General features: G+C 39.9%; 1 protein-coding gene across 1 annotated transcript in view; it reads left to right on the top strand.

Annotated features, from left to right (window-relative positions):
* Gucy2f (guanylate cyclase 2F, retinal) overlaps positions 1-13,267 on the top strand; it is an 85,288-nt gene extending 72,021 nt beyond the window's left edge. The window contains exons 14-18 of the mRNA XM_028876901.2: positions 571-745; positions 3,798-3,896; positions 6,877-6,971; positions 12,995-13,083; positions 13,180-13,267. Of these exons, the coding sequence (XP_028732734.1) occupies positions 571-745; positions 3,798-3,896; positions 6,877-6,971; positions 12,995-13,083; positions 13,180-13,267 (546 nt within the window). The remainder of the gene's footprint in view (positions 1-570; positions 746-3,797; positions 3,897-6,876; positions 6,972-12,994; positions 13,084-13,179) is intronic.
* Positions 13,268-25,196: the final 11,929 nt, after the last annotated feature.

The following is a 25,196-nucleotide window of genomic DNA, read 5'->3' as shown; positions in this document are numbered from 1 at the left end:
AGACCTAGGTCACATAGCCAAAAGGTTTGTGACATTGTCATATTAGCATGACAAATCAGGAGGTGGACTCTTCTTGTCATTCTTTGCCTTTCTCTGTGCTTTGCCAAGGCTGCCCATTTCTCTAAAATTAGATAGAGAAAGGCTTTCTCTCTGACAGTATTTTGGGTACATTTTCTCCAAGTAATTTGCCAGGGACATCTTGGGGATAGTCCCACTTTCCCTTCATATAGAAATTTCTTGAAGCTTGATATTTTCCTAGGGTCATTCAATAGCCTTTGAAGAAGCTATACTTACTTCAGAATCTCTGCTTGTGAGGCCTATACATCAGTATTTTAATGAAGCTCCTTAAATGATTCTGATGGACTTTTAGGCCTGTGAATTATTGACAACCCCACACTGTCTTCCTCACTTTACATATTTGGCTTCCATAATACTCCTGAAACACTTTCTCTCTCTCTCTCTCTCTCTCTCTCTCTCTCTCTCTCTCTCTCTCTCTCTCTCTCTCTCTCTCTCTCTCTCGTAATACAAATAGATTACATGTTTGTTAATCCTACTCTTTGTAATTCCCAGGTAGAGACCATTGGAGATGCCTATATGGTGGCCTCGGGCCTCCCAAAGAGGAATGGCAGTAGGCATGCTGCTGAGATTGCCAACATGTCCCTGGATATCTTGAGCTCTGTGGGCACCTTTAAGATGCGACACATGCCAGAAGTGCCAGTCCGAATTCGTATAGGCCTTCACTCAGGTAATAGAAGCTAGTGAAGGCAAGAGAAACCATTTGCATGTGCCTCATAGGAGCCTTAGAAGAAGAAGGAGAAATGTGTAGACGTCCTCTGATTCTGGACAGCTGGATTATCCTGGTGTCCAGCAATGCTTCATTTCTTTCTGCTTAGCCAGTTTTCCTTCTTTATTCCACCTCCACAGCGGCAGTGGACAGCAGCTCCTTTTCTGTCTATACCACCAGTATAGACTGGTGCCTACCCTTCTCAGTTTTCACCGCCATGTCTACATTTACTATGCTACAAGATCGCCAAGTATTTGTGAGGTTTAGGATAATGTAATCAATTAATCAAGAACATTTTCTTCCTGGACTTATCCCCTCTCTCATAAATGTCTTCAAGCACCTCCCCCCAATTTCTTTTCCACTTAAGTATTACATATATGCTGGTGACTGTAGACAATTTATCTATTTTATAAACACTGTTTCAGAACTTAAAATGTAATTACAACACTTCCTTTTAACACTACAGCTCCAGGACAGTCTTTTCCCTTAAGCTTCACACCTATGTGTGACATTTCCACCTGAGCATTTCACTTTGTCCTTAGACTCACCAGGTCTAAAACAGAATTATTTTCTTCCCATACAAATGTCTCTTTAGCCTGTGCTTTATATTTCATTTAGTGTTACTGCCAACGACCTGATTATCATCATAGAAGTCATCCTGGACTCCTCTCTCCCTCTGACCTTCAATATTCAACCAGCTACTGGTTATTTTATTTTACCATGTATGTGTTTATGCCACAGTGCTTATGTGAAGGTCAGAGGACGATTGACAGTACTTGGTTCTCTTCTTCTATCATGTTGGTCCTGGAACTCAAACTTAGGTTGTCAAGCTTGGTGGTAAGTGCCTTTGTCTTCTGAATCACCTTGCCAGCCCCAACTGCGAGGTTTTAAACTTCTTTCCCTATTAGACATTTCTTGAGACTCTCTTGTGTCCTCTTGACAATCACTACTCAAGTCTAGGCCACCAGCATCTCCTTCCTGGACTGATCATTTTAATAACACCATATTGCTTCCATGCTTGCCTCTCTCTATTCATCCTTCCCATAATTATCACTGTCTTGTCTATACCGCATTAGACTTTAAGCTCTTTGGCAGAAGGGACCATATCTTATTCATATTTTTCATTGACTATAGCAGCTGCTCACCCTCTCTCCAAAGAAAACTCTGTCCTCATTTGTGCTCCAGTGTCACACCTGCAGTGTCCTAAGCGTACCTCAGTCTAGGTGGTTCCTGATTTTTTCTTTTTCCTTTTTTTCTTCTTGGTTTTTCAAGACAGGGTTTCTCTGCGTAGTTTTGGTGCCTGTCCTAGATCTCACTCTGTAGATCAGGCTGGCCTCGAACTCACGGAGATCCGCCTGGCTCTGCCTCCTGAGTGCTGGGATTAAAGGTGTGTGCCACTGCCTCCCGGCAGTTCATAATTATTTCAAATGTAACGTATTTAAATTTTCAAACTGTCTTTTCCAATGAATGAACATAAACCTAGAGCCCCATGCCAGTTTAGTGATGGTCCTCAATCAGATAGCCAGGAAGCCTGTTGGTTCTCTTCTCATAATGTCTGTCATTCAGGTCCCCACTTTGGCTGCCTACTTTCCACCATCACCTCCTTTCCAAAGCCTTCTATTTGGTTTCACGACATCAAATGCCTAATAGCTTTTCTATAGGTTTATCCACTCCTCCTTCAATGCATCCAATACACTGACCAGAGAAGAAAAAAAGACAAAGAATATTCTGCATATAACCTTTGCTCAAAATTCTCTAGTGGGCTAACGACTGCATTTTGTACAACTCATTTAACCCAAACTTATCTGTAGTTTCTCCCCAGATGCCTGAACTGGAAGAATGTTTTCTCTAAGAACTTCCAAAAAGACCATGCATTCTGAAGTCTCAATCACAAACCTTTCATTTATGTCTCTTTTCCCTGTAACTGAATCCTACTCACCTTCCAAGAGTCAGGAAAAACCTTGCCCACAGGAACCTTCTTCCTTATGACTCTTCACCTTCTAAATTGCTCCAGTTCTTCTGTCTGTACAATTTGTTTGGCCTCAGCCACATTGCCTGGCTTGCCTCCTGCTTGGTAGTCTCTTCTCTTCATTCAGATGTGAATATCTGGTATAATGTAGGCCATATATTATTTCTTTTTAACTCCCATAGTGCCTGCCATGATACCCAAGTAGATGCTACAAAAAAGAAAGAAATGAATTAAAATAAAAAAAATACAGTTTTAGTTCTGGTTTGCTCTTATTCACAGCAGAAAGAACCCCTGGAAACAAAAACAATGCCTTTAACATAGGAAACAGCAAAAATATAATGCTGACTATTTTAATAGAAAAATAAAAAATCAGAAAGGTAAGGCTGGGGGCCTTTCAGTAGATTGTTGAACTCATTTTTCTGTCTGCCTGCTGAAGTGTTTTTTTTCCCAGTTATCTTGAACATGTAACACGGCCATAATAGTGTAAGAACAAAAATTCCTGCAAGAACAAATGGGAAATAATTTTAGATTATCTCTGCGCACTGTTCTTCTACACTCCTACCACAGATAATGGAAAGGCAGCTCTACTTGTTTCCACATTTTCTGATTGTCTGAGCAATAATTCTCTTTGTAGACACAGTTGGGAGATAGACTTACAAGATTCTTTCAACCCTAAGGCACAATAAACAGTCACATTTTCTCTTTGCAACAAACCCGTTTGAATCCTGAGTCCTTGTTCAGGCTTTTCTGGTTTGATCCTGATGTTTATTTATCGTTGTTGGCAGATATCATCATTTTGAGTAAAACTGTTGCTACAATAGAGGTGTAAATCAGAAAGGTAGTCATGTTTGGAGCATGGTAAATTTGCTTTCTTGTAGACTAGAGTTCATTACTCAATCATCAGTCTTCCTTTAGATTTCTAGATTGGTTTGATGGCAACTTTGGTTCTTCTGCAAAGCTGCCCCCACCCTGTTTGTGGGTCTTTTCTAGTAGTGTTGAGTACACACTTGTTGACTCCAGCCCCACTCTCCTGCTGTTTAATAGGGCCTGTTGTTGCTGGAGTAGTGGGCCTCACCATGCCCAGATACTGCTTGTTTGGCGACACTGTAAACACAGCTTCACGAATGGAATCAACCGGGCTACGTGAGTATCTATAGATGGACAGGGTGGGACCATCTTGTGATTAGGAAAGTGATTCTTCAAAGGGGAGGAAGAAAATGGGGTACTCAGTGTTTTAAGGAAAAAGGAAAGATAATTCAAGACGATTAAGACTTAGCACACATTTCTCTGGTCTCTAATAGCAAACCAGTAGGGGGTGATGTTGGACTGAACATGTACCTCTCCTGTTCTAGAAATAGAGCTGTAGCTAAGTGACACTGAAACAGCCAGTCACTTTGATCAAAACAACTTAAAAAAGTCATTTGGGCAAAAGAAAGAATTGGCCAGCTTGGTAGGTATGAAGGAGTCATGTAGAGAAAAGAACTAGATAAGAGACTGACATTTTCAGTTTTCAACTAGTTTGTGAAGGCACATGAGCCAGCTGCCTCCCAGCTGGCTGCTGCTCTTTGTTGCTTTAGTCCAATTTTTTGAACTAGTTAGGACCCCAGGAGTTTCTGGCTTTATCAAGTAAGCCCATAGAACTTAGCTAGTAATAATCCTTCAATCTAAGGAGCTTGGAATTCCAAAATAATTAATTCCAACTTGCCTGCACATAAAACTCTTCCTTCCGTCCTTCAAAATGATCATAGTAGCAAAGATTCTACTATTTCTTCCTTTCTTTGCAAATAAAATTGTACAAATGATTCTGTCATTGTTGGTTTTTGTGGACAAGATGCTTTATTGGTTTCTTGGTTGCTCACTGCCTCTACTGAGGTACGGTCAGCACCACAATATGTCTTTTTATTTCTATCATGGTTAAGCAAAGCAAATGTTATTATAAGGAAAACATACGGAACAGCATTAAATTCTATACACAGTTTTCATGGATTTTCTTTAAGCTAAAGAAAGCAATCATTTAAACCATCAGCAGTCCTGGCGCTGGCAGCTACTAGGCAAGGCAAGCTCGTCCTCAGCTTCTGCACCATTCTGAAACTAGTCCTTGATGATATGGTGGCCTGTAGCACCGCGGGTGGTGCCCTGTGTGACCCCACTCTGCATCCTTCATGTACAGAAACAGGTTTATACAATGGATCCAGTCTTAGCCTATCTAGCCTGTGCAGCCATGATTAAGAGGCACCACAGAACTTAGAAAGTGTTTGCAGAATAAATTTTCTGGCATCTGGGAAAGTCTTTAAAACCCCACAGATATGACAGAAGCCATGGAAGTAGTCCTCCAGGAACCACTCTGTGCATATGACTTTGCGTATGACTTTGCGCTTGAAATGCAACCCAAGATGAAGTGAAAATGATCATGGAACTGCAATGCAGATTTGGCACAATGCTTAGAACTGATGTAAGCTCAAAGAAGGCTGAAGTCATATTCTGGTATGCACTAGGGAAAGCTCCACACATTTCACTTTGGAAATAGAGAGCTGAGAGCAAAATTGAATTCTGGGATTTAGGTAGCATCTTGTCTAGTCGTCAGGCACAAAGAGAAAATGGATGCACTGAATCATCCACAATAAGTGTTTAGTAAGCCCTGGCTTTGCAAGGAAGGCATTGTATGAGATACAAAGAAGCATGCTTGGGTGACCTCTGTGCTCCTGAACCCGGTAAGTGTGCTTTGCTAAAGTCTATGAACTGAGTATGGCAGTCAGCCCCGCCACTGAATGAGGGTCTGATAAGAGGTAGCCTCTGACCTCATGTTGAATGTGACACTAGGGCATGTAGCAACCATCTTAATAAAAAAAAAAAATCAATTTCATCAGTATCTCCTTCACATCCAGTTAAATAGACTGGGATTCTTGAATGGGAGTGATTAGGGACTTAAGAGTGGTCCTTATCACATAGTTGAAATCAACTGCCTTTTGAGCTATATGCCCTCATAAGCAGGATCACCCGACTTCCTGAAGATCACATGCTAGTCCATGGCACCTAGTGGAATGAATACACTAGTCAGGGATGTGGCTTTTAGAAACAGAACCTTTTACTGAGTAGAGGCTTTAGATGAATGTGATTCAGTGAGGAAGACAAACAATAGTAGTGTGCTGTTAAGAAAAGGAGAGTCACTATGACTATACATGATAAAAATTTCTTGTTCTTTTCAGCCATGCCTTCCTAGTCAGATCATAAGCAGACTCTAGATGGACCGCTTCTGCGAGTACGTATGAGAGCAGGTGTTGGACTTTTACTTAAGACTCAATCTCAACAAGGTGTCAGCTCATATAGTAACAGTTATCAGGAGGCTCAGGGACCTTGTTTCAGGGAGCAAGTGGTTGGTCTTCAGCAAAGAATTACAATTTAGTCCTCAATCAATTTTTAAAGATCAAATTCCCCAATGTAAAGCTCCTGTCACATGTTGGAATCCAAGACTACAAAACAATATATTCATGCACATTTGTATCTGGAAGCACTCACTGTCCATAAAAAGAGGGGATGTCTGATGCGCCCAAAATATTGATTGACAGAAATCTCGGGCTATTTCCCACTGATGTTTTAAATATGATAATACTAAAAGATGGCTGTAAGTGCACCCGTTTTGGAAAAGACACTTTTTAATCTAAAGGAGGATTATATAGGTCTGGATAATTCAGCCTTAATAACTGCCAGTGCACCAGGCTGCTCAAGTCACACTTCCCTCGGCGGAAGTTACATTGTAGCGGAGAGCACAGTGGTTGTTGCTGCTTGCTCCATCTCAACCTTTGAGTTGACTCCCTGCTGTTGCATGACCTTTCATCTGAGATAGTGTCTCAAGAGGGCTGATAGGTGCTATTACTAATGCCTTCTTTGATGAGGTCATCACTCCTCCCCCTCCTCCTCCTTTTATTTAAGTAGGACTAAAGCTCTCTCTCTCTCTCTCTCTCTCTCTCTCTCTCTCTCTCTCTCTCTCTCTCTCTCTCTCTCTCCACTTTTCTGAGAGGTTTGTGTACTCTAAAGCGGCGACGTTTGTTCATTACATTGTTAACGTCTCATTGATTTTACCAGTGAGAAAGGAGCCGAAGTGATGCCTCCCCTTCTTTTACAGCGTACCGAATTCATGTCAGTCTCAGCACGGTGACAATTCTTCGAACTCTGGGTGAAGGCTATGAAGTAGAGCTTCGTGGAAGGACGGAGCTCAAGGTATAATGACCTTTTGTTTGGGGAACCAAACCACTTGGACACACCTGTGTCTCGAGAGGTCACGGTCTGTTGAGAAAGCTCACTCGGGAGTCTGAGACACGGAGCTGCAAGTTGGGCAAATTCTCGAGTTCCATTTGAGGTTGTCTTGTGCTTCTTTGTTTTTCTTTTTGAAATATTAACCTTTAACAGGGTGTGGGAGAATTGAAAATCTTTCTGCATTTTTTTTCAGACTGTAAGTTTGATCTTTCTAACCAAAAGCACTGTCCAGAATTTGGTTTACTAATGAGTTATGCTGTTATTTTGATTGTCTAATTTCCATTTTATTTGCTCTTTTGCACTACTAAATAGTATTGTTGAATTTAGATTTTCTTTCAGCTTACTCAATGTCTACCCTTTTTGACTTTTCATTCACATCATTGGCCCATTATATACACAGGTGTTTCTCCAAGGCCAGGGCCACTGGAAGGGCTGGGGATGGGGACACAGTTTGTTTCCATGAAAGACAAACATTTAATAACATATTTCCTGTCTGTTGAGGCTATTATTTGACCTGGAATTTGGCACTAAGATAATCCAATCTCTCTTTTGGAATTTCCACTGAATTTTCCTTATCTTTCTCATCTTGTGGACCTAAATGTAGGAGACACCAGGGATCTGATCTGATGATCTAACTTGCTCCGTTTCAGGAGAGGAATCAAGATCTAGAAAGGTGAAGTGTTTTGAAAGGGTCACATAGTCATTTGCCTTCAGAATCAGGCCAAATCTCAGTACGCCTGATTTGCTTCCATGATACCATGGTATATGAAGATGATTTTTAAGTGATTATTCATAAGGAAAAGCAAAAGATGGGTAGTAAGGGTGGTGCATTTCTTTCTGTCATTCATGAATGGTGGTGGTGGTGATTTCCATGGAATTAGATTTTATGAGGTAAAGATTTGAAGGCCCAACTCTCATCGATCCCCTCTTTCTCTACCTCATGTTAGTTTGGCTCTTCCAATAGATCTTTAATATCTTCTGGTAGGTGGGATGACTCACTTCTGAGGGGACAGAGGCTTTTCATCACTTCTGCAGAGGACTGGGGGTAGGGCTATTACTTGGGCAGCAAATCTGATCGCTCAAGGCTTTTGTGATTCTACAGTACATTCTGTCATTTCCCAGGAGTGAGGGACAAAGGCTGAAGCACTTTCCTCATATTGCTGGGTACAGAAATTTCACCTAAAAGCCGGAGAACTGAAGAGCTCTCACTTTTGAAACCGAAAAAGAGAAAAACTGGCCCTAGTCCCATGGTGTTTTTTTTTTCTTTCCTCTACAGATTCTAGACAGGAAAAGTCGACTCTTTAGGAGTTTCAAGTACACACATGAGAAATGAGGCTTAACTTCAAAGCAGCCTATTGCAACCCAAACGTTCCCTGATCGCAGGGAATTTTGGAAGATGATAGTGCAAGCATGAGGAAGGAGTGTTTTTTACCTGCCTCATTGGGCCTTGTATTTTAGGGTTGCAGGAGCCTCAGGAGGAAGAGACATTAAGAGGGCGGGGTTGAAAGTGAAGAGGAAAGGAAGGAATATTGAAAGGAAAGAAGAGGAGAAGACACAATGAGAAGGGAGAACATAGGAAAGGCTTTTTTTGTTTGTTTCTATTCATTCCACTTCCTTCCCCATGAGAGTCAGAAATTACACACTGTATAGCAGGAGTTGGGCAAAGGAGGTTTCTACTGTACTAGAGATAGGTAATTCATGCATGTATCAGATAGCTACTACATTTCAGAATGGCTTAATCCAAGATTTTGACCTCTTGCCAGGCGGTGATAGTGCATGCTTTTAATCCCAGCACTGGGGAGGCAGAGCTAGGCGGATCTCTGTGAGTTCGAGGCCAGCCTGGTCTACAGAGTGAGATCCAGGAAAGGCACCAAAACTACACGGAGAAACCCTGTCTCAAAAAACAGGAAAAAAAAAAAAGATTTGACCTCTCGTCCACTCTGTTGTTGTAAGCAAAAGTTGCCCTGGTACTTGGGGGAAGAAAGACCACATGTGCAGACGAGCCAGCTGTGATTTCAAAGATGATGGCTACAAACATGGCCTCCTTACAGCTGACTGATGCTTGAACTCCCTCCAGTACTACCTCTTTGCTGGAGCTCAACCTTTGGATCCAGTAGCAATGCTCTTCCTTTAGTTATTTCCTTCACTGAAGTGATGACTTTTTTTTCTATGTTGTTTGCCTTAATGGAATACAGGCAGTGGCTTAGGTTGGGCAAAAGCATAGAATATAATAATTACTTACATTGGGTATTCATAGTGATTGGGTGGGTATAAAAAGAAAGAGACCAAAATGAGGAAGCTGAGGCAGCTTGGGAAATGACTCATTTAGAGATGACAAGCTTGGCTGACCGGGAGAGTTAAGCTCCATGTCCACTTACCCCCCTGCTGCATTATATTGGCAACAAGTTTACCAATGCCTAACCAGCCAGTTCTGCTTTTTCAGTATTTTCCTCCTGATGGCTTTATAAAACTTTAGGTCATTTTTATTACCTGTTCACTTAGCTGAGTTTACTTAGGTCACTGTTCTCATGACAAATCTGAGGCTTCTTGCTGAAATTTTGTACATATCATAGCATATCAGTTCCATTTCTCAAAGTTTTTTTTTTTTTTAAATAGACTTTCATTCTGAAAAGATTTCCCTAAACTCCTGTTCTCAGCAAATGTATGTTTTCATTGCTAGAGGTCGACGCTTTCAGACTTTGTCTCTAATTTCTGGGATTAAGTACTATTTGGCTCTCTGGTATATAAATATTAGCATTGTTTTGTGATTTCTCTTCTCCAATCTTTTTTACTCCTTCTCTTAACCCATAACACACACAGATGCACAGACATGCACACACACTCACACACACACATGCACACACACATGCAGATGAACTAAAAAATGAAGAAATAATATTGTTAGGCTTATGAAAGTCTGTTCTCTAATCATTGCATGACATCAGACAAGTAACTCCATCCTCTCTGTGTTTCTGTTTATCTACATAGAGGAGTGTTCTTATGTTGCTAGAGTTTTCCGCCTTGCCCACAGTCAGGACAAATCTTTGTCACCCGCCAGTCCCACAGCCGCTCAGACCCAACCAAGTAAACACAGAGACTTATATTGCTTACAAACTGTATGGCCATGGCAGGCTTCTTGCTAACTGTGCTTATAGCTTAAATTAGTCCATTTCCATAAATCTATACCTTGCCACGTGGCTGGTGGCCTACCAGCATCTTCACATGCTGCTGGTCATGGCGGCATCTGGCAGTCAGTCCTTCTGCCTTCCTGTCCTTTTATTTCTCCTCTCTGTTAGTCCCGCCTATCCTTCCTGCCTAGCCACAGCCGATCAGGTTTTATTTATTGATCAATCAGAACAACTTGACATACAGACCATCCCCCAGCACAGCCAAGTGCAGACCATCTCAGACACCTGCACTCAGGCCCATGGTCCTAATCATCCTCTATGCGGACCTGCTGGGTAACGCCACAAAGAACCCAAGAAGGGCTCCCACAGGACATACAGAACATCCCACAGCATTCTTACCTGAGATTACTAGGAAGTAATTAGTCTCACAACCTTCAAGATCCTAAGAGTTGGCTTTTAGCTTCTAGATATGCCCTGCGACTCCAATATACTGGAGAAACCATGTAGCATGGAGAGAAAGGCATTGGCAGTTTGTATTCTGGTAGACTTGGGTTCAAGTCTGTTATGCTTGTTTATTAATGAGCCATTTAATGTCATGGACTTCAGTGTTCCAATTTGTAGAATGAGACTGATAATAAAAATACTTCAAGAACCTCTATAAAGAATAAATAAGATAGGAGATGTGAAAGCGTCTTAAAAGTGTCATGCCAAAGCAAGATGCTGTTATTTGGCACGCACACTGGGTGGGGGTGGGGCGTCCTCTGGGACTTCCTAGGGATTGATATTGGGCCAGAGAGTTTGCTCCTGGCTTTGGTTGTTTTTTCCTCTCTTCCTGTCTCCAGAATAGTGGAAGTTGGTGTTTAAACAGGGAGCTGGGATTCCAAGAATCAGCTTGGATGAGCTTCAAAACCTCAAGAAACCCCGGGAGCTCCTTCGTATACTCTTTGTTTTGGACCCTGGCCTGAGCCTGTAACACTCCCATCGTCTTTTGCAAGCATTAGTTTGGGCATTCCAGAGTGACCCGGGACCCACCCATAATCTTGGCATTCACAAAGTTTCTCTGGAAATTAGCTGCTGTCCTAGTGGCCGGTAGCTCTCAAGAGAGACAGTTAAATATGGCTAAGAGTTGGGTCCTCAAGTTTGAGTTCCAACGATATGAACCTTATAAGAATTCTAAGTGTTCAAAAGTTAGGAATTGCAGTTAATAGAACTGTCTGCGCATTTACTAAATAACTGTTCTGTAGGACATTTCACCAAGTACCATGACGAAAGTGACAGGGGAGTAGACAAATAGTGCCTAATGTTTTAGAAAAGGTGGCCTGGTCGTTGTTTTTTGTTAACTATTCTGTGAGATGCTTATGGAGAAAACCATTTTTTTTTTAAATTCAAAACTGTGGTATAGGAAGGATATACAAATACAAGAATGAGTGATAGAGTATATTCTTGTCTTTATTTTTCTCTTCAGAAAACAGAGCAGCATCAAACAGTCCTACTATGTGAAAGTGAATTACGTGGTTGTCAGTTAATGGAACTTGGGCTTTGGAGTATTCTTTTTCTATTTGTCTCATGGTGGGTTTGTTTGAACCAAATATTTGCAAACTGCTTGGAGACTCTTTAATTATCCTAATTTGTATATGGCTATTGCCATTATTATTAAGTAAAGAATATATGTGGCTTTCTGTCTAAATAAACACTTTGTTTCTCATGAAGTGGAGGAAATGAGAAGACAGGCAAAAATAATTGAAAGGAAGAGAAAGGGAAGCACATTAAGAGAAAGATTAACTAGAAAAGTGGGGGAAAGAATAGAGGGAGGTGATTCAGGGTCATCAGAGAGATAGTCTGGTGGTGACTAGCATGAATTTATGATCTTTCTCTTCTAAGGCTTGTGATTCTTTTTGTTGTTGTTGTTGTTTTTTTGAGACAGGGGTTCAATGTGTAGCCCTGGCTGTCCTGAAACTTGCTCTCTAGACCAGGCTGGCCTCGAACTCAGAGATCTGACTGCCTCTGCCTCCCAAATGCTGGGATTAAAGGCATGTGCCCACTGCCTGTTAATCTGTGATTCTTTTTTTTTTTTTTTTTTTTTTGGTTTTTCCAGACAGGGTTTCTCTGTGTAGCTTTGCGCCTTTCCTGGAACTCACTTGGTAGCCCAGGCTGGCCTCGAACTCACAGAGATCCTCCTGGCTCTGCCTCCCGAGTGCTGGGATTAAAGGCGTGCGCCACCACCGCCCGGCTAATCTGTGATTCTTGACAGCCAACCAAGTTGCCTGTAAATGAGGGCATCCTTGGGGTCTTAACATACTTAGAGGAATCCCTGGTCAGAAAGAAAAACTATGCTGCAGAAATATAGACTTCTCACAGCAATCAAGACACCCTGGGCTTAAAAGTGAAGTTGTAGATGACATGTACATTCTCTTCTGGGTTTTTATACAAGTTGTTGGATTGTAGAGCAAGGGGAAAGTAGACTCTGCATGCATGTACTCTAGAAGGAAAAGACAGTGGCTTGTTTAATGCCAAAAGATCAGGGCCAAAATCATAAACAGCACTTTCAGTTGACCATCAGATGTTTGATTGCTTTGAAGTAAGAAATTCACATGTTGCTGAAGATGGAGCTGTCTAGTGGTGAGTACATAGAACATCTGAATGTAGCTTAATACGGTGTTCACTTTGAATCTCGAGCTTGTCTTGCCTCAGGTGCATATGGTGAGGAAGCCACATAGAAAAATAGGTACAAGGAATGTTGACACTGGGAGAACAGAGACTATTTCTGAGCTGAAATGAATGCTTGTACCCTACTGACCAAAGGATGCTTTTAGAAAAGTTTACTCTTATGTGGTTAAGGTTGTCTGTATTTTCAATAAGGGCAAAGGCACAGAAGAGACCTTCTGGCTTATTGGAAAAAAAGGCTTCACGAAACCTCTTCCTGTACCTCCTCCAGTGGGCAAAGATGGGTAAGTGGAATTCAGACCTAATCACGAGATCAGTTTTCCTATGCCCCAATCAGGCATACTCTCTTTATACCTATTTTGGTGTTTCCTGCCCTGCAGGCAAGTGGGCCATGGCTTGCAACCAGCAGAGATCGCAGCATTTCAAAGAAGAAAAGCAGAAAGGCAGCTGGTGCGAAACAAGCCATAAGGTAACGACCAGTGAGAAAACAGGGCACAAAATCTTGCCAGATTTCCCAAGCTGGGGCTTCCTTTGGCATGTGTGCCAGCTTCAGACTGTATTCTTTTGGCAGAAGGTGGTGTAGCTGGGGAACTTCCAAGCTCCACTGAGTTGGGCAAAAACCTTATTGTGGTGAGGCCTGTTGCAGAGTACGTTAGACTTTTGAGGGATATTGGCTGCCATGGCCCGAGAGCTCCTTGTCTTCTCCATTGATCACATGTTTGAATGCTAACAACTATGGCCTTTTTATACAGTTATCAGGCGGGTGCACCTGTCTCTCATTGTTGAGCACCTGTGCCATATGGTTAATCACTGCAGGTCCGTAGATACATCTATCTAGGCAACACAGAAATATCCTCGGTTTCGTGGGATACATTGGCATGGCTATATTGAAGGGGACACTTATGTCATTTCCTCTGGAGGCACTGCTTGATCTTTTCCATGGGTGGAATTGCTAAGCAAATAAGATTACTTATCCTGGCTTGGACTCAGGATAACGTCTCATTCCCTTTTCCCTGCTAAGATGAGATGGCTTTGTAGGAGCAATAGCAAAATAATTATGACCACATAATTATAACTGAGGGACCTACTGGTTCCTTATGTTCCCTACCTTCTGATATCTCTATCATCTACAGAATCTTCTGATATCTGTAGACTTTGATGACTTCATTTTTGCGACAATCACATGTGCTTGTGGATGCTGGTGGTTGATGTCTGATGTTGGCTGTCTTCTTCACTTTCTATTTTGTGACAGGGTCTCTTACTGAACCTGGAGCTTGCCAATTCAGCTAGACTTGCTGGCCAGCAAGCCCCAGGAAATTTCCTGTCTCTGCTTGCCCAGCATTGGGATTACAAGTGCAAACTACTGCACTCGCCTCCTGTGTATTGATTTCTTCTTCTCTCTTCCGTGGGAAGAAACTTTGGCCCTAAAGCATGTTTCCTTCTCCACGTATCTTTAGGAAGTCACAAAAGTCGACAGATATCAGAAGATTCTAAGAAAAACAGTCGAGTATTTCTGTACACCCCTGGTCACTTGCTTTCTATCACGGTCCAGAATAATCACAATTCTAGCAAAATCTACAAAAGGCATCCACATAACACCTATTCTCAAGCTACCTTCATCAACTGTCTGTGAGTGGTTCTGTCATAAGAAAACCACAGTGTATCTTCATTTTTGTGACAATCACAAGTACTATGTACTAGTCAAAAATGTTCTGTTTCACAAGCAGCTGCTGTTGGCCTTTCAATACCACCTCCTGATTCTCTGCCACCTGTGGTCTGGCTTTGTTCTTTCCTGCTGACCAGCATAAGCAGATAAGCAGCTGGGACACACAGTCATCCAACTCCTGAAACATTCTTTCCTATGACTAGGGAAACAAGGGTACTGCCAGTCACAGATTCGATCTCTCTCTTTCTCCCTTATTTTTCTCTATCCCTCTCCTCTTTCCCCTTTCCCCCATCTCACTGCAGGAAAGAGTCTAGAAGCTCTTGAAACACCCCCCTCCCCCACTGAAAGAGTCAAGCAGACATTGAATGAATTGTAGAAGAACCTACTATTCCTAAAAATGTGTTGGACATTGCAGCAGAACATAGTGCAGCTGACTCACCATCATTACTGTGTGCTTGGTGGTGCTCTTCTGGCTTTAGATATAGCTTAGGCTGTATACAAGACTTACTCATTGGACCCTCGGCAGCTAGCCAGGACTGTGGCTATATGAAACATTGAAACTATTGGCCCAGGAGGGGATTCAACCTCTGATCCTGGCTTCATTTGTATTTGTGCTTTAATTATAACATTAATTGCCCATTCTGACCTTGGTGGCCTGTGAAAAAATCACAAAGTCTCTAGAACGAGCAGCACCCTTAACAAATTTCAGAAAGCTTAACCTAAACCCAAGAATTCCCAAGTAACTCATTTATTTCTCATTAAATGCCCCACATTAATGCCACACAATGAGATCACTTACTGCAGAATATTTGCAAATTTCTGTGAATTTGCAAGCTGATTCTTATTGAAATAGACTCAATGTACAAAAGACTCATAATACCTATGAATGTTCTGACCTGCTGCCAACATCATTGGCACTATGAAGGGAAAACAAACTTTGATCAAGCCCTATGTGGTTAGTCAGACATTGTAGAAGGAAAGATGTTAGGAAAGGGGACACAGCTTTGACAGATTGGTTACAGGGGCTGCCTGATAGGCAGGGCCAACTTGTTGATCCAGTCGCTTTCTCTTGTATCCCTAGATACTAATGGCTTCCCACACCTGCTTTTTCACTTCCCTTCCTTACAATTCCTAAGTTTCACTAACTGTGGTGAATTTGAGACCGACAAGCCACTTCTTTTATCCACGGATGTACCTTTTGCAGAGTACAAAGCAATTAATCACCCATATCTATCATAATGAAGAGGAACTTTAGTCTATGTTTAGGAGGACCTGAGAGTTTCATTTTGATAGGGATAGGGAGAATTATGGAAGTTGTCAGTTGTGAAGAATGGAGTCACAGAGGCAGGTTTGGGAGAACAGGAGTACAATGGATCCCTGGGAGATGGGTTAAATGAGTAGGAAGATGGGAAAATCAGTTTTCACTTCACCTTTTAAAAACCTTTTCCTTGAAGATACTTTAGACTTAAAGACTGGGTGAAAAGCTTGCTAACCTTCTGCTTTCAGAAGGAAAGTTAGATTAGAGCTAATGGACTATATCAGCTTTTTCTGATTGGCTAGAAATCTGAGCATTGTATTCATATAATCTTATAGTTTCTGTGGGGGAAAGTATTCCATATTCCACAGTTTAATTATTCATTAGCAAATTAAAAACTACCTGTATATTTTTCTTCCTCCTTTGTTCAATATTTGTGAAAAGTAAATTATGTATTCATGCCAAGTTAATTGATGTGATGATGTTTATTCATTCAAAGATCCAGAAAGTTTAGTACTTTATGGCTTATTCATAGGACAGAGATTGTATGTGGGTAGAATCAGTCATATTGAAAACCTGTGGAAGGGGCTGTATAGAGAAAGCATGCTTACTATTTTCTCTTTCTCCTACCTAGATGGAAAGAGCTCCAGCATTTGAATCTCCTTTTGACAAGGCAATGGAGAAGCTCATTCCAGATCAAGACATTGTTCTGCCTGAGCAAGATATTCATGAATGATTATTCCTCAGTGGTTGCCAATCTCCAGGGATAAGTCAAGCCCAATCTCAATGTATGGGGTTTTCTGGGAAGGAACTTTGCCCATAAGCTTTGTTCATTACCAATATATCACCAAAACCAAACCAAACAAAAGCAAAACAAAAAACAAACTATTTGAATGCAGACTGAAGTGAATGTGAACACCAAGGAAAGGTTGAGAACCATATCTAAGTTTAGTCACTCCAAAGCATCAGGGGTGTCTTGAATGAAGATAAGAAAGTCTCTATTTTCACAAAAAAGTAGGAGCCACTTTGTTTCCCTTTAAATTTCATTTGAATGTCTAGAAAGTTTTTTTTTTAATGAGGATACTTTATAATTCTGATACTATGAGATTAGATCCAGGGAAATATGAGATTAGATCAAGGAAAAGGGATCTTCCAGCAAATAAATGCACAGGTACTCCTATTCTGCTGTGATCTTAGTTGATTGGAATGCCTAGAGAATGGAGGGCAGGAAATGAGCCTGGCTAACTGTGTTATCTGGATAACTGAAGGCTAAGAAGAAATTTCTTTTCTTACTGCTTATTGTTCAAATTGTTATTGTCTCTTTTCTTATCCAAGTAAAGAGAATCTAGACAATACAATTGAATTGTCCTTGGTAGGTGAAAAATCTTCCTGGGCCTCAGGGACATACACTGAACATGACAGAATAAATATAAGAGACACTGTCAGAATAAAAGATATAGAAGTTATAGAAGTGAGCAATTTCCTTGAAGTTTTATACTTCCCTTCCCTTCTGACTACTCTGTCTTCAGTCCCTTATCCATGTCCCTAAAAGTGATCCCTTTCAACATTTGTTTTTACTTGTATTTTTAGTTTTCCGGGTTGTATTTTCAAGAGGTTGTTGGCAGTGGCTTGCCATAGTCACATGGAATAAAGCAGCAAGGCTTAAGACACAGGCATGTTTAAAGTGGTTAAGCACGCTTTTCTTCCCCTTTATTATGAAAATAATCTCTTTATTAAAACCTAACCCAAACATGTAAGCCAGTAAAGAAGTTAATTCTTTTGGAACAACCCCTTTAAAAGGAAGAAATGCCTAAGGTATAATTGGTCCCTTTCTCACTCTTTAATTTTTCCATAATCAACTTACCCTGAATGTGAGTTGGAGACAAACACCAAGCCTAGCTCTTCTTTTGCCTTCAGTGCTAACTCAAAGTGCCCTGAACTGATATCTCTCACAGTCTTAGGTGGTTTCCTTACTATGCCAACATTTTAGGAGGATGCAGGAAGACTGATGTTGGCTTCACTTTCTTGAGATGAGTTTCTTACTCCTTTTCTGGGTGTTCTAGAGAAGAAGGGAACATAAAATTGCCATCATCTACTTGTATCAAGGACTCGGTTGAAAGCTGAGCTTTTAAGACTTTACTTCTAGAATGAGAGATGATTCCAAGCAGTGTTCCTCTTTCAGAAGGGGTAGCAAAGCTCTCTACTATGAAAATGGAGGGGTCACTGGGGCAGGGGATGGGTATTAGGGTTAAGGTACAGTGTTGTATGGATCAGGATCATCCCAGACATACTCCAGTTCTGGGCTTCCCAATGTGTAGGTCTTCAAAATAATTACTGTCTAGCCCAATAATTCTCAACCTGTGAGTCATGACCCCTTGGGGAGTGTCAAATGACCCTTTCACGGGGGTCACATATCGGGTATTTACATTATGATTCATAACAGTAGCAAAATTATTAAGTAGCAACAAAAATAATTTTATGATTGGGGGTCACCACGACCTGAGGAACTATATTAAAGGGTTGCAACATTAAGAAGGTGGAGAACCGGTGGGGTAGCTCAAATCTTTCATTGGGCAGCAAGCCCTAAAGAGAGTGCTCCCTCGCTGTTTGCCTGATCTGATCCCCTATTTCCTTTTTTGCCCCTTAGCTGGTACCTTTTCTAGCCTATCAGCATTCTTTATGACCACATCTTCTTTTCCTTGATTTAATCATGAGTGAATTTCTGTGTAAAGCTGTTCTATTCCTTCTTGGCTTCTTTTTCATGAATGCCTTCACCATTAATAGCTTTCTTCTATTTGCCTTGGTATTTATTAATTATTTATGAAGAAGTAACATATTCCTCACTTTCATTTGATTGACTTGGTGGGACTATAGTCTGATTTCTAATATACAATGGGTTATCAATACGTTGCTTGCTAGTACAGTGACTGTAGATGGTGGGGACCCAAATGATTTTTTCAAAGCAATGTTTTTAAGTGGTTTGCATTTCCTGTATTATACAAAATATTTAGAAAACTAAGGATTTTCCAATAGAGATTTAAATTAGTTTCATTTTAACCATTATATCTTCTTGTTTCCTTGTGATTTGTTTCTTTTCTCAGAATGGATTACTGCAAAAAGAAAACAAAATGCTAATGAGGTATAAGTTAGGTTTTGTTCATTTGAAGTTTTATTGTACATTCTCAGCATGACTTACTGAAATGATCATCTATGAGGAATTTTTTTTTCTTTTAGCTTTTTCTCTATAGACCTCAATAGCAGTATGTGTTAATTATAGAAAATATAGAAAACACAGAAATCAACAAAGGAGGTTGGAATTGCTCAAAATCTCTTTACATCATTTATTCTATTTTGTAATTACTATTTGGGCTGGCTCAATAGATTATGATGTCATATCTTCTAGCCAGGAGAAGTTAGCTGGTTCTCAAACTAAACCCTTCTGCTTTTATTTTCTTGCTAACAATGTTTCTAATATTTTTATGGTACGAGTTGAATCTTGTAGAATGTGGGCAGATTTCAGTGATCCATTTGTTCTTTATCTCACTTGGCATAGCAAAGAAGAATGGGATAACAGATGACTACCTACCTCCTCCAAGGTTTATAACTTGATTTACTACATAAAGCTACTCTATTAAGCTGTATTGGCCTAAGGACTCCCATGACTGCCTTGTCTTAGGCTTACTATTATACAAACAGCAAGATTAGCAAGAATCTTGTCTCATCACATCCTCGTCCTCAATCCAAATGAAATCAACTTGCAAGGAGTAGGAAGTGGCAAATAGCCAACAGCAGTACTTTGTGTACTAGGTGGCCACATCTATGTGATAATCAAACAACAGAATATAACTTACTCAGTTGAATCAAGTCAGCATTAATTAGCTGAAAGACCACAATGGTTTGACCATTTGCTTTAACCTCTTCTTCAGGCAAATATGGGTGATCTAATTAAGAACATTTTCCACCTGGTTGATTGTACAGATCATTAAAATAATGGAATATGGAGTGGAATGTAGCTTAGTTGGTAGAGTGCTGACCTAGCATACACATAGTCCTAGTTAGGTCCAACACCCAGTACTCCATAAGCTAGGTGTAGTGGTACATGACTGTTATCCTAGCACTAAGGAGGTAGAGGCAAGAGTCAGAAGTTCAAAGTCAACATCAGGTACTTAGTGAGTTTGAGGCCAGACTATGATATATAAAAGCCTGTATCAAAAATAATTTAAAAAGGAAGTAGTGAGGGATGGTGAGATGGTTCAGAGGTTAAGAACATTGACTGTTCTTCCAGAGATCCTGAGTTCAATTCCCAGCAATCACAATGCGGATCATAACCATCTATAATGGTATCTGATGTCCTCTTCTGGTGTGCAGGCACACATGCAGACAGAACACTGTATATATAATAAATAAATCAATCTTTTTTAAAAAAGGAAGTCATGGAGTCTACATAATGAAATGTGTTGTCTTCCTGTCTCATGTCTCCTTGTCAGGTGAAGATGGTTGGTAGGTGCAGCACAGCCATAGACAGAAACTAGCTTTTATAAAACATGCTGTGGCTGTTAACTGGATTTTGTTTGGATTTCTTCCGGAGTGGTTGGTGGAAACCCTGGCATTTTCCTTATTTTTCAGTTTGGATTTGCTATAGGCTAAGCAATAATGGATCACTTTCAAAGAAAGACCTAGAACAGAAGTAATCATTAATCTGTATACTCACTTGGGCTCCCTATAGATCAGAGTGGCTCTGGGTGTCCCTAAATATTTTTCAAAGGTGTTTGATTCCAATTAAATTGCCCATATAATCATAGAATTGGCAGAGACTGGAGATGTCAAGTCCATCACACTATGGAGGAAATTATGGGCTTCAGAAAGGAGAAAACATTTCCCTGAATTCACCATTTAGTTAGCAGATAAACAACCATTTTTACTAAGGTGAAAATATTCTAACTTATCTAGAACAACCTCTGATATTTGAAACTACTTCGTAGAGATCTTGGGCATAATAGTTCTAACTTTATGCAGAGACACAAGTTTGACAGGAATAGTTTAGCATGGGATGGTGCAACTGTTGACACCATCACAAGTCGGCAAGAAAGGAAAGATTGTGAAGTCCTTGCAAATAAATTGCCTTTATCATACATATGCGATCTTATCCATGGCTATACAATTACTAAGTTGACTTGATATAAATAGACACAACTGTGTCTCCAATTCTGTTTCCAGTTCTGCCTCATCCTATGGGTTGGGCTCATTCACAGGTTATGGTACATGGTTAATGTCTGACAGAATTAAATTCCTAGAAATTTCCGAGGTTATGACTGACATTGGCAGATGTCAAGAATGGTTTCATCGTGTCTGTCATACAAATGAGGGCCAGAGTTTAGAGTGAGGGGAGACAGAGGAAAACCAAGCCTTCCTGCTTCAAAGCAAGATAAAAACTGAATATGATCGCTACTTATTAATAGCACTTTTATTCATCAAAGCCATGAAAGATGCTGAGTTGTGGCTACAGTTGTGTACCCAGTAAGGCCAGGCTGCCAAAAGAGAGGCTTTGCCCTGTGCTCACTGACGCCAGCAGCTGCAGAGACGATTGAGCCCAGATTGGGAAGTAGCCTCAGACGAACTCTTTATGACCATGTTTTCCTAGGATTATAAAGCAAAGGAAAAGCAATTGTTTTAAGTCACACTGGCAATAAAAAGAAACAACTTAGAAAACGGCCTGTTGGAACTTGTTTCTTTATCAGTGACAGTATTTTAATTTAGTCTTTTGTGTGGTTCAGAATCAAGAGCGGGTTGTTCTTTTAGGCATCTCTTGATCTAGGAGCCATCTAGACACAGAGTAAGACTATTTTCTAACATGTAGAACCTCTTTGATCAGATTTGGATTGGTGTACTCAGTTGCTTCGAGCACAAGCATTCGTGTGAATCATCTCCATTTATGCCTATAATTTGAAACTGCAGTGCTACTTTAATGATTTTTCAGAGATAGTATTCCAAAAGCATGTTACAACATGGTTATGTTCCTGTAGATATTTCCCCCGACCCCCACCACTGTATATAAAACTTTTTCTGTATTCAGCATTTTTTTTGGGGGGGGGGTGGCTTACAGTACTGATCTTATAATATCCCTGCTTTAAAAATGTCATTGTTTATTTTTCTTCTTTTTTTTTTGTCAGTTCCTTGGCTTTCACTTAGCTTTCTTTACCCTCTGCTTCCCAGGTTTTGCTCTAGCCCATACCTACTGCTTCCCCTAACCTGGTCCAGGTTCCTATTTTATGCCTTTGTTAATGCTGTTCCTTCTACCCAAAAGTCCTTCTCTGTCTCCTTGCCTCCACATGTCCAAATACCACTTATCTTTCAAAGAAAGTCTAGTTAAATATCACTTCCTCTAGAAAGCTCTTATTTCTTCTAAGTATATATCCTTATTTTTCAACTCCTATAATAATTTTATCTTTACTTCTTTAGTGGATATGAACTATTAACTTTTTAATGTGTTTGGACATTTGTTATCTTGCATTATCCTTTGACTTAAAAGAAAAGATGAATATTACACACTTCTTGAGGGCTTGAACAATGTTTGATTCCTCTTTGTATTCTATACAGTGCCTGATATACTTAAGAGGCACTCTGTATGTATTTTACTGTATGAAATAAATGGATTTTCTGTGAATTTTTCCTTTTGGCTTAATATTTTCTTGTATTTCTGTTCATGTATCTATCTACATCACCTCCCTTTTACCAACATTTTATGCATATTATTTGAAAGCACACTATATTGTATTTATTGCATTTATTGGAAGTTAAATTTATTTTTATTTGCAAAGGCATGTAGTGTTTTCATATTCTGCACATACTATTTAAAACAACCAAATTAAGTTACATATTTATTATGTTGTAATTAGTTGCCTATTTTTCCCTTGATAGTTACTATTTGATAGCAAGCCCTTTACCATTTCATGTGCTGAAAAGAATGCACTCATTGGTGAGCATAATATTCACTTTGTTTTCTGTGTTCGAAGAAGAATCTGGGTCAAATTATATAATTGGGGGCTTTAAACTTTACATAAGTAAGAACTTCCTAGTGACCAGGAGCTGTCCACAACTGAGTGATTGAGCCTTAGAGATAGTGCTATCTCTTCTCTATCTGGACGTCTTCAGAGGCTAAATAATCAAGTGGTGGGAAAGATAGTATTTGGGGTATTAAATTAAGATCTCTTTCTACTGAGAACCCTTACATGTATAATTCCTTTGCATATGTTCTTAAAACAATTAAGCAGTATTCAAATGTCAAAAACACACCAAACCAGGATAATTCAGATGATGATGACGACGACAACAATGATGACGAAGAAGAAGGAGAAGAAGGAGGAGGAGGAGGAGGAGGAGGAGGAGGAGGAGGAGGAGGAGGAGGAGGAGAGAAGAAGAAGAAGAAGAAGAAGAAGAAGAAGAAGAAGAAGAAGAAGAAGAAGAAGAAGAAGAAGAAGAAAACAAAATAAAAAACCCCAAAAGGACAGATGGTAAGAAATAGTACTAGATAATTCAGACAGACTCCCTGACAAATCCATCATATTTGGTCATTAAATTTTACCTGAGTTTCTTGTCAGCTAAAGGAATAAGAGAAAACACAAGCCCTTCCCCAGTTGCTTGCATACTTCCCTACTGAGGAAAAATGATGCCCATGAGCTTCTCTGTGCTTCATCTCTTCCCTGCTGCTTAATTTAGTGGAATTGATAATGTGATTTTTTTATATACTTGATATTTTTATTGGTGAAAATGTAGTTTTACAGAATCCATAGACATTATTTTCAATGAGAAATCATTTCCTCTTTAAAAAGACAGAAAGGCGTATAAACGTCATGTTAAGTCAATATGAATTTTCCCTTCATTACCCTCCAAGGAAGCTAAAGTATTTGGGTTTAGGTAAGTTGCTTTCTGTTCACCTATAATAGTATAATATGATTTAAGGAAACCTGGAACAGACAGTTAACATGACCTCTATCTACTTGCAAGTATCTTCTGTATCAAGTTGTCCTTTAGGTGACAAACTTGTTGCCAAATTCTGTGCAGGTTATCTCTAGGAGCAAAAGACAATAAAAATACACATGTTAATCCTACATCATAGGACCATAGGGCAATCTCACAGAGTTTCCATGAGGACAGAAGAAGAGGAAATTGATTTCAAAGCATTATGGGGGAAGTTACAATTTTTAACCAAATGTCAGGGATGAGGAATAGTGCTATTGCCACCAGACTGCTAAGGCCCCAGGGAGGGCTTTGGTGCTTAGCTACTGGGAAAAGCCAATTTGTCAGGTCTGCTATGAAATGCCATTGCATATCTACAGGGCCACGGCACACAACCTAGAGAAAGATGTTTTTATGAAATTATTGAAGCTCTTAGGGAGTTTGGACCTCCATGATGAGTATAGGTGTGTCTAGTAATTGAAAATAATTTCAAAAGAACTCTAAGTCATGTACTAATCAAAAGCTACAATGTATATACTTAAGAGTAAACCACTGAAGTCACAATTCCTTGCTTGCTTTTTTAAAAACTCCCATTCCCCATGTTTCCAGTGCCTCTCCCTTTAATACAACACCTCTCCCTAACCATTCCTAAACATCCACATAAAATAACTCACCTTGCTCAATATCCTCCTCTCCCTGAGAACTTTGTTTTATGCCATTGCCATTGATTGTAGTTTAACTCTTCCCCCTTCCCTCTGATATGCTCTTTCTGCCCCTTCTGGATTCTACAGCACAAAAGATCAAAGATGGATTTTGCCAAAGATAGGTTCTAGGAATGAGAAAACAAAAAATCTCTCCTTCATGCAATAGAGGAAAGAGAAGGTTATGAATACGTATATGATAATTTTCACTTGATCATATCATATAATCAATTCAGTTAATTTTTTGTTATAGACAGATGGATTACCAAAACCAATTTTACCTCCTTTTGCTATTAGCTTGTTTTACCTCTTTTTTCCATGCCAGTTTATAGATTAGGGTTCTTCATAGGTATTAGAAATAAAGCCTATAGAAAAAATGTTTAACTGTTGAAAAATTTGGTAGTAGATGTGATTAGAAAAGATATCATCTCTGGCAAAATGACTGCAGCTCCTCCCCTAATTATCCCTGTCTATCATTCTGACAGCTGTAAACCTTCTGAACCTTCTGAAGTTTCCTAAGCTGGTCTTCTGTGGTATACTTCAATATTTGCTGTAGTGTGAGCATTATCAAAACTTTTCATATAAAAACCTAATACCACATTTGAAAGCTAAATACAAATATTTCAATGACTGATCATACTATTCTTCTCTATTGATGGGAATTCTAGCTGAGAGACAATTATATTGAAAGCACTGAAGGATGTGAGGGTAACTCTTACAGTTTTGCATTTGTGGTTTTGAAATGTGTGCCATTGAGTTAAAGAAATGTCAGCCTCTTTATAGTATAGAAAATATAAAGAAGTATATACCTCCAAATTT

Source organism: Peromyscus leucopus, chromosome X, assembly GCF_004664715.2.
Source record: "Peromyscus leucopus breed LL Stock chromosome X, UCI_PerLeu_2.1, whole genome shotgun sequence".
Lineage (NCBI taxonomy): Eukaryota > Metazoa > Chordata > Mammalia > Rodentia > Cricetidae > Peromyscus > Peromyscus leucopus.
This window is presented reverse-complemented; position numbering and strand designations above follow the sequence as displayed.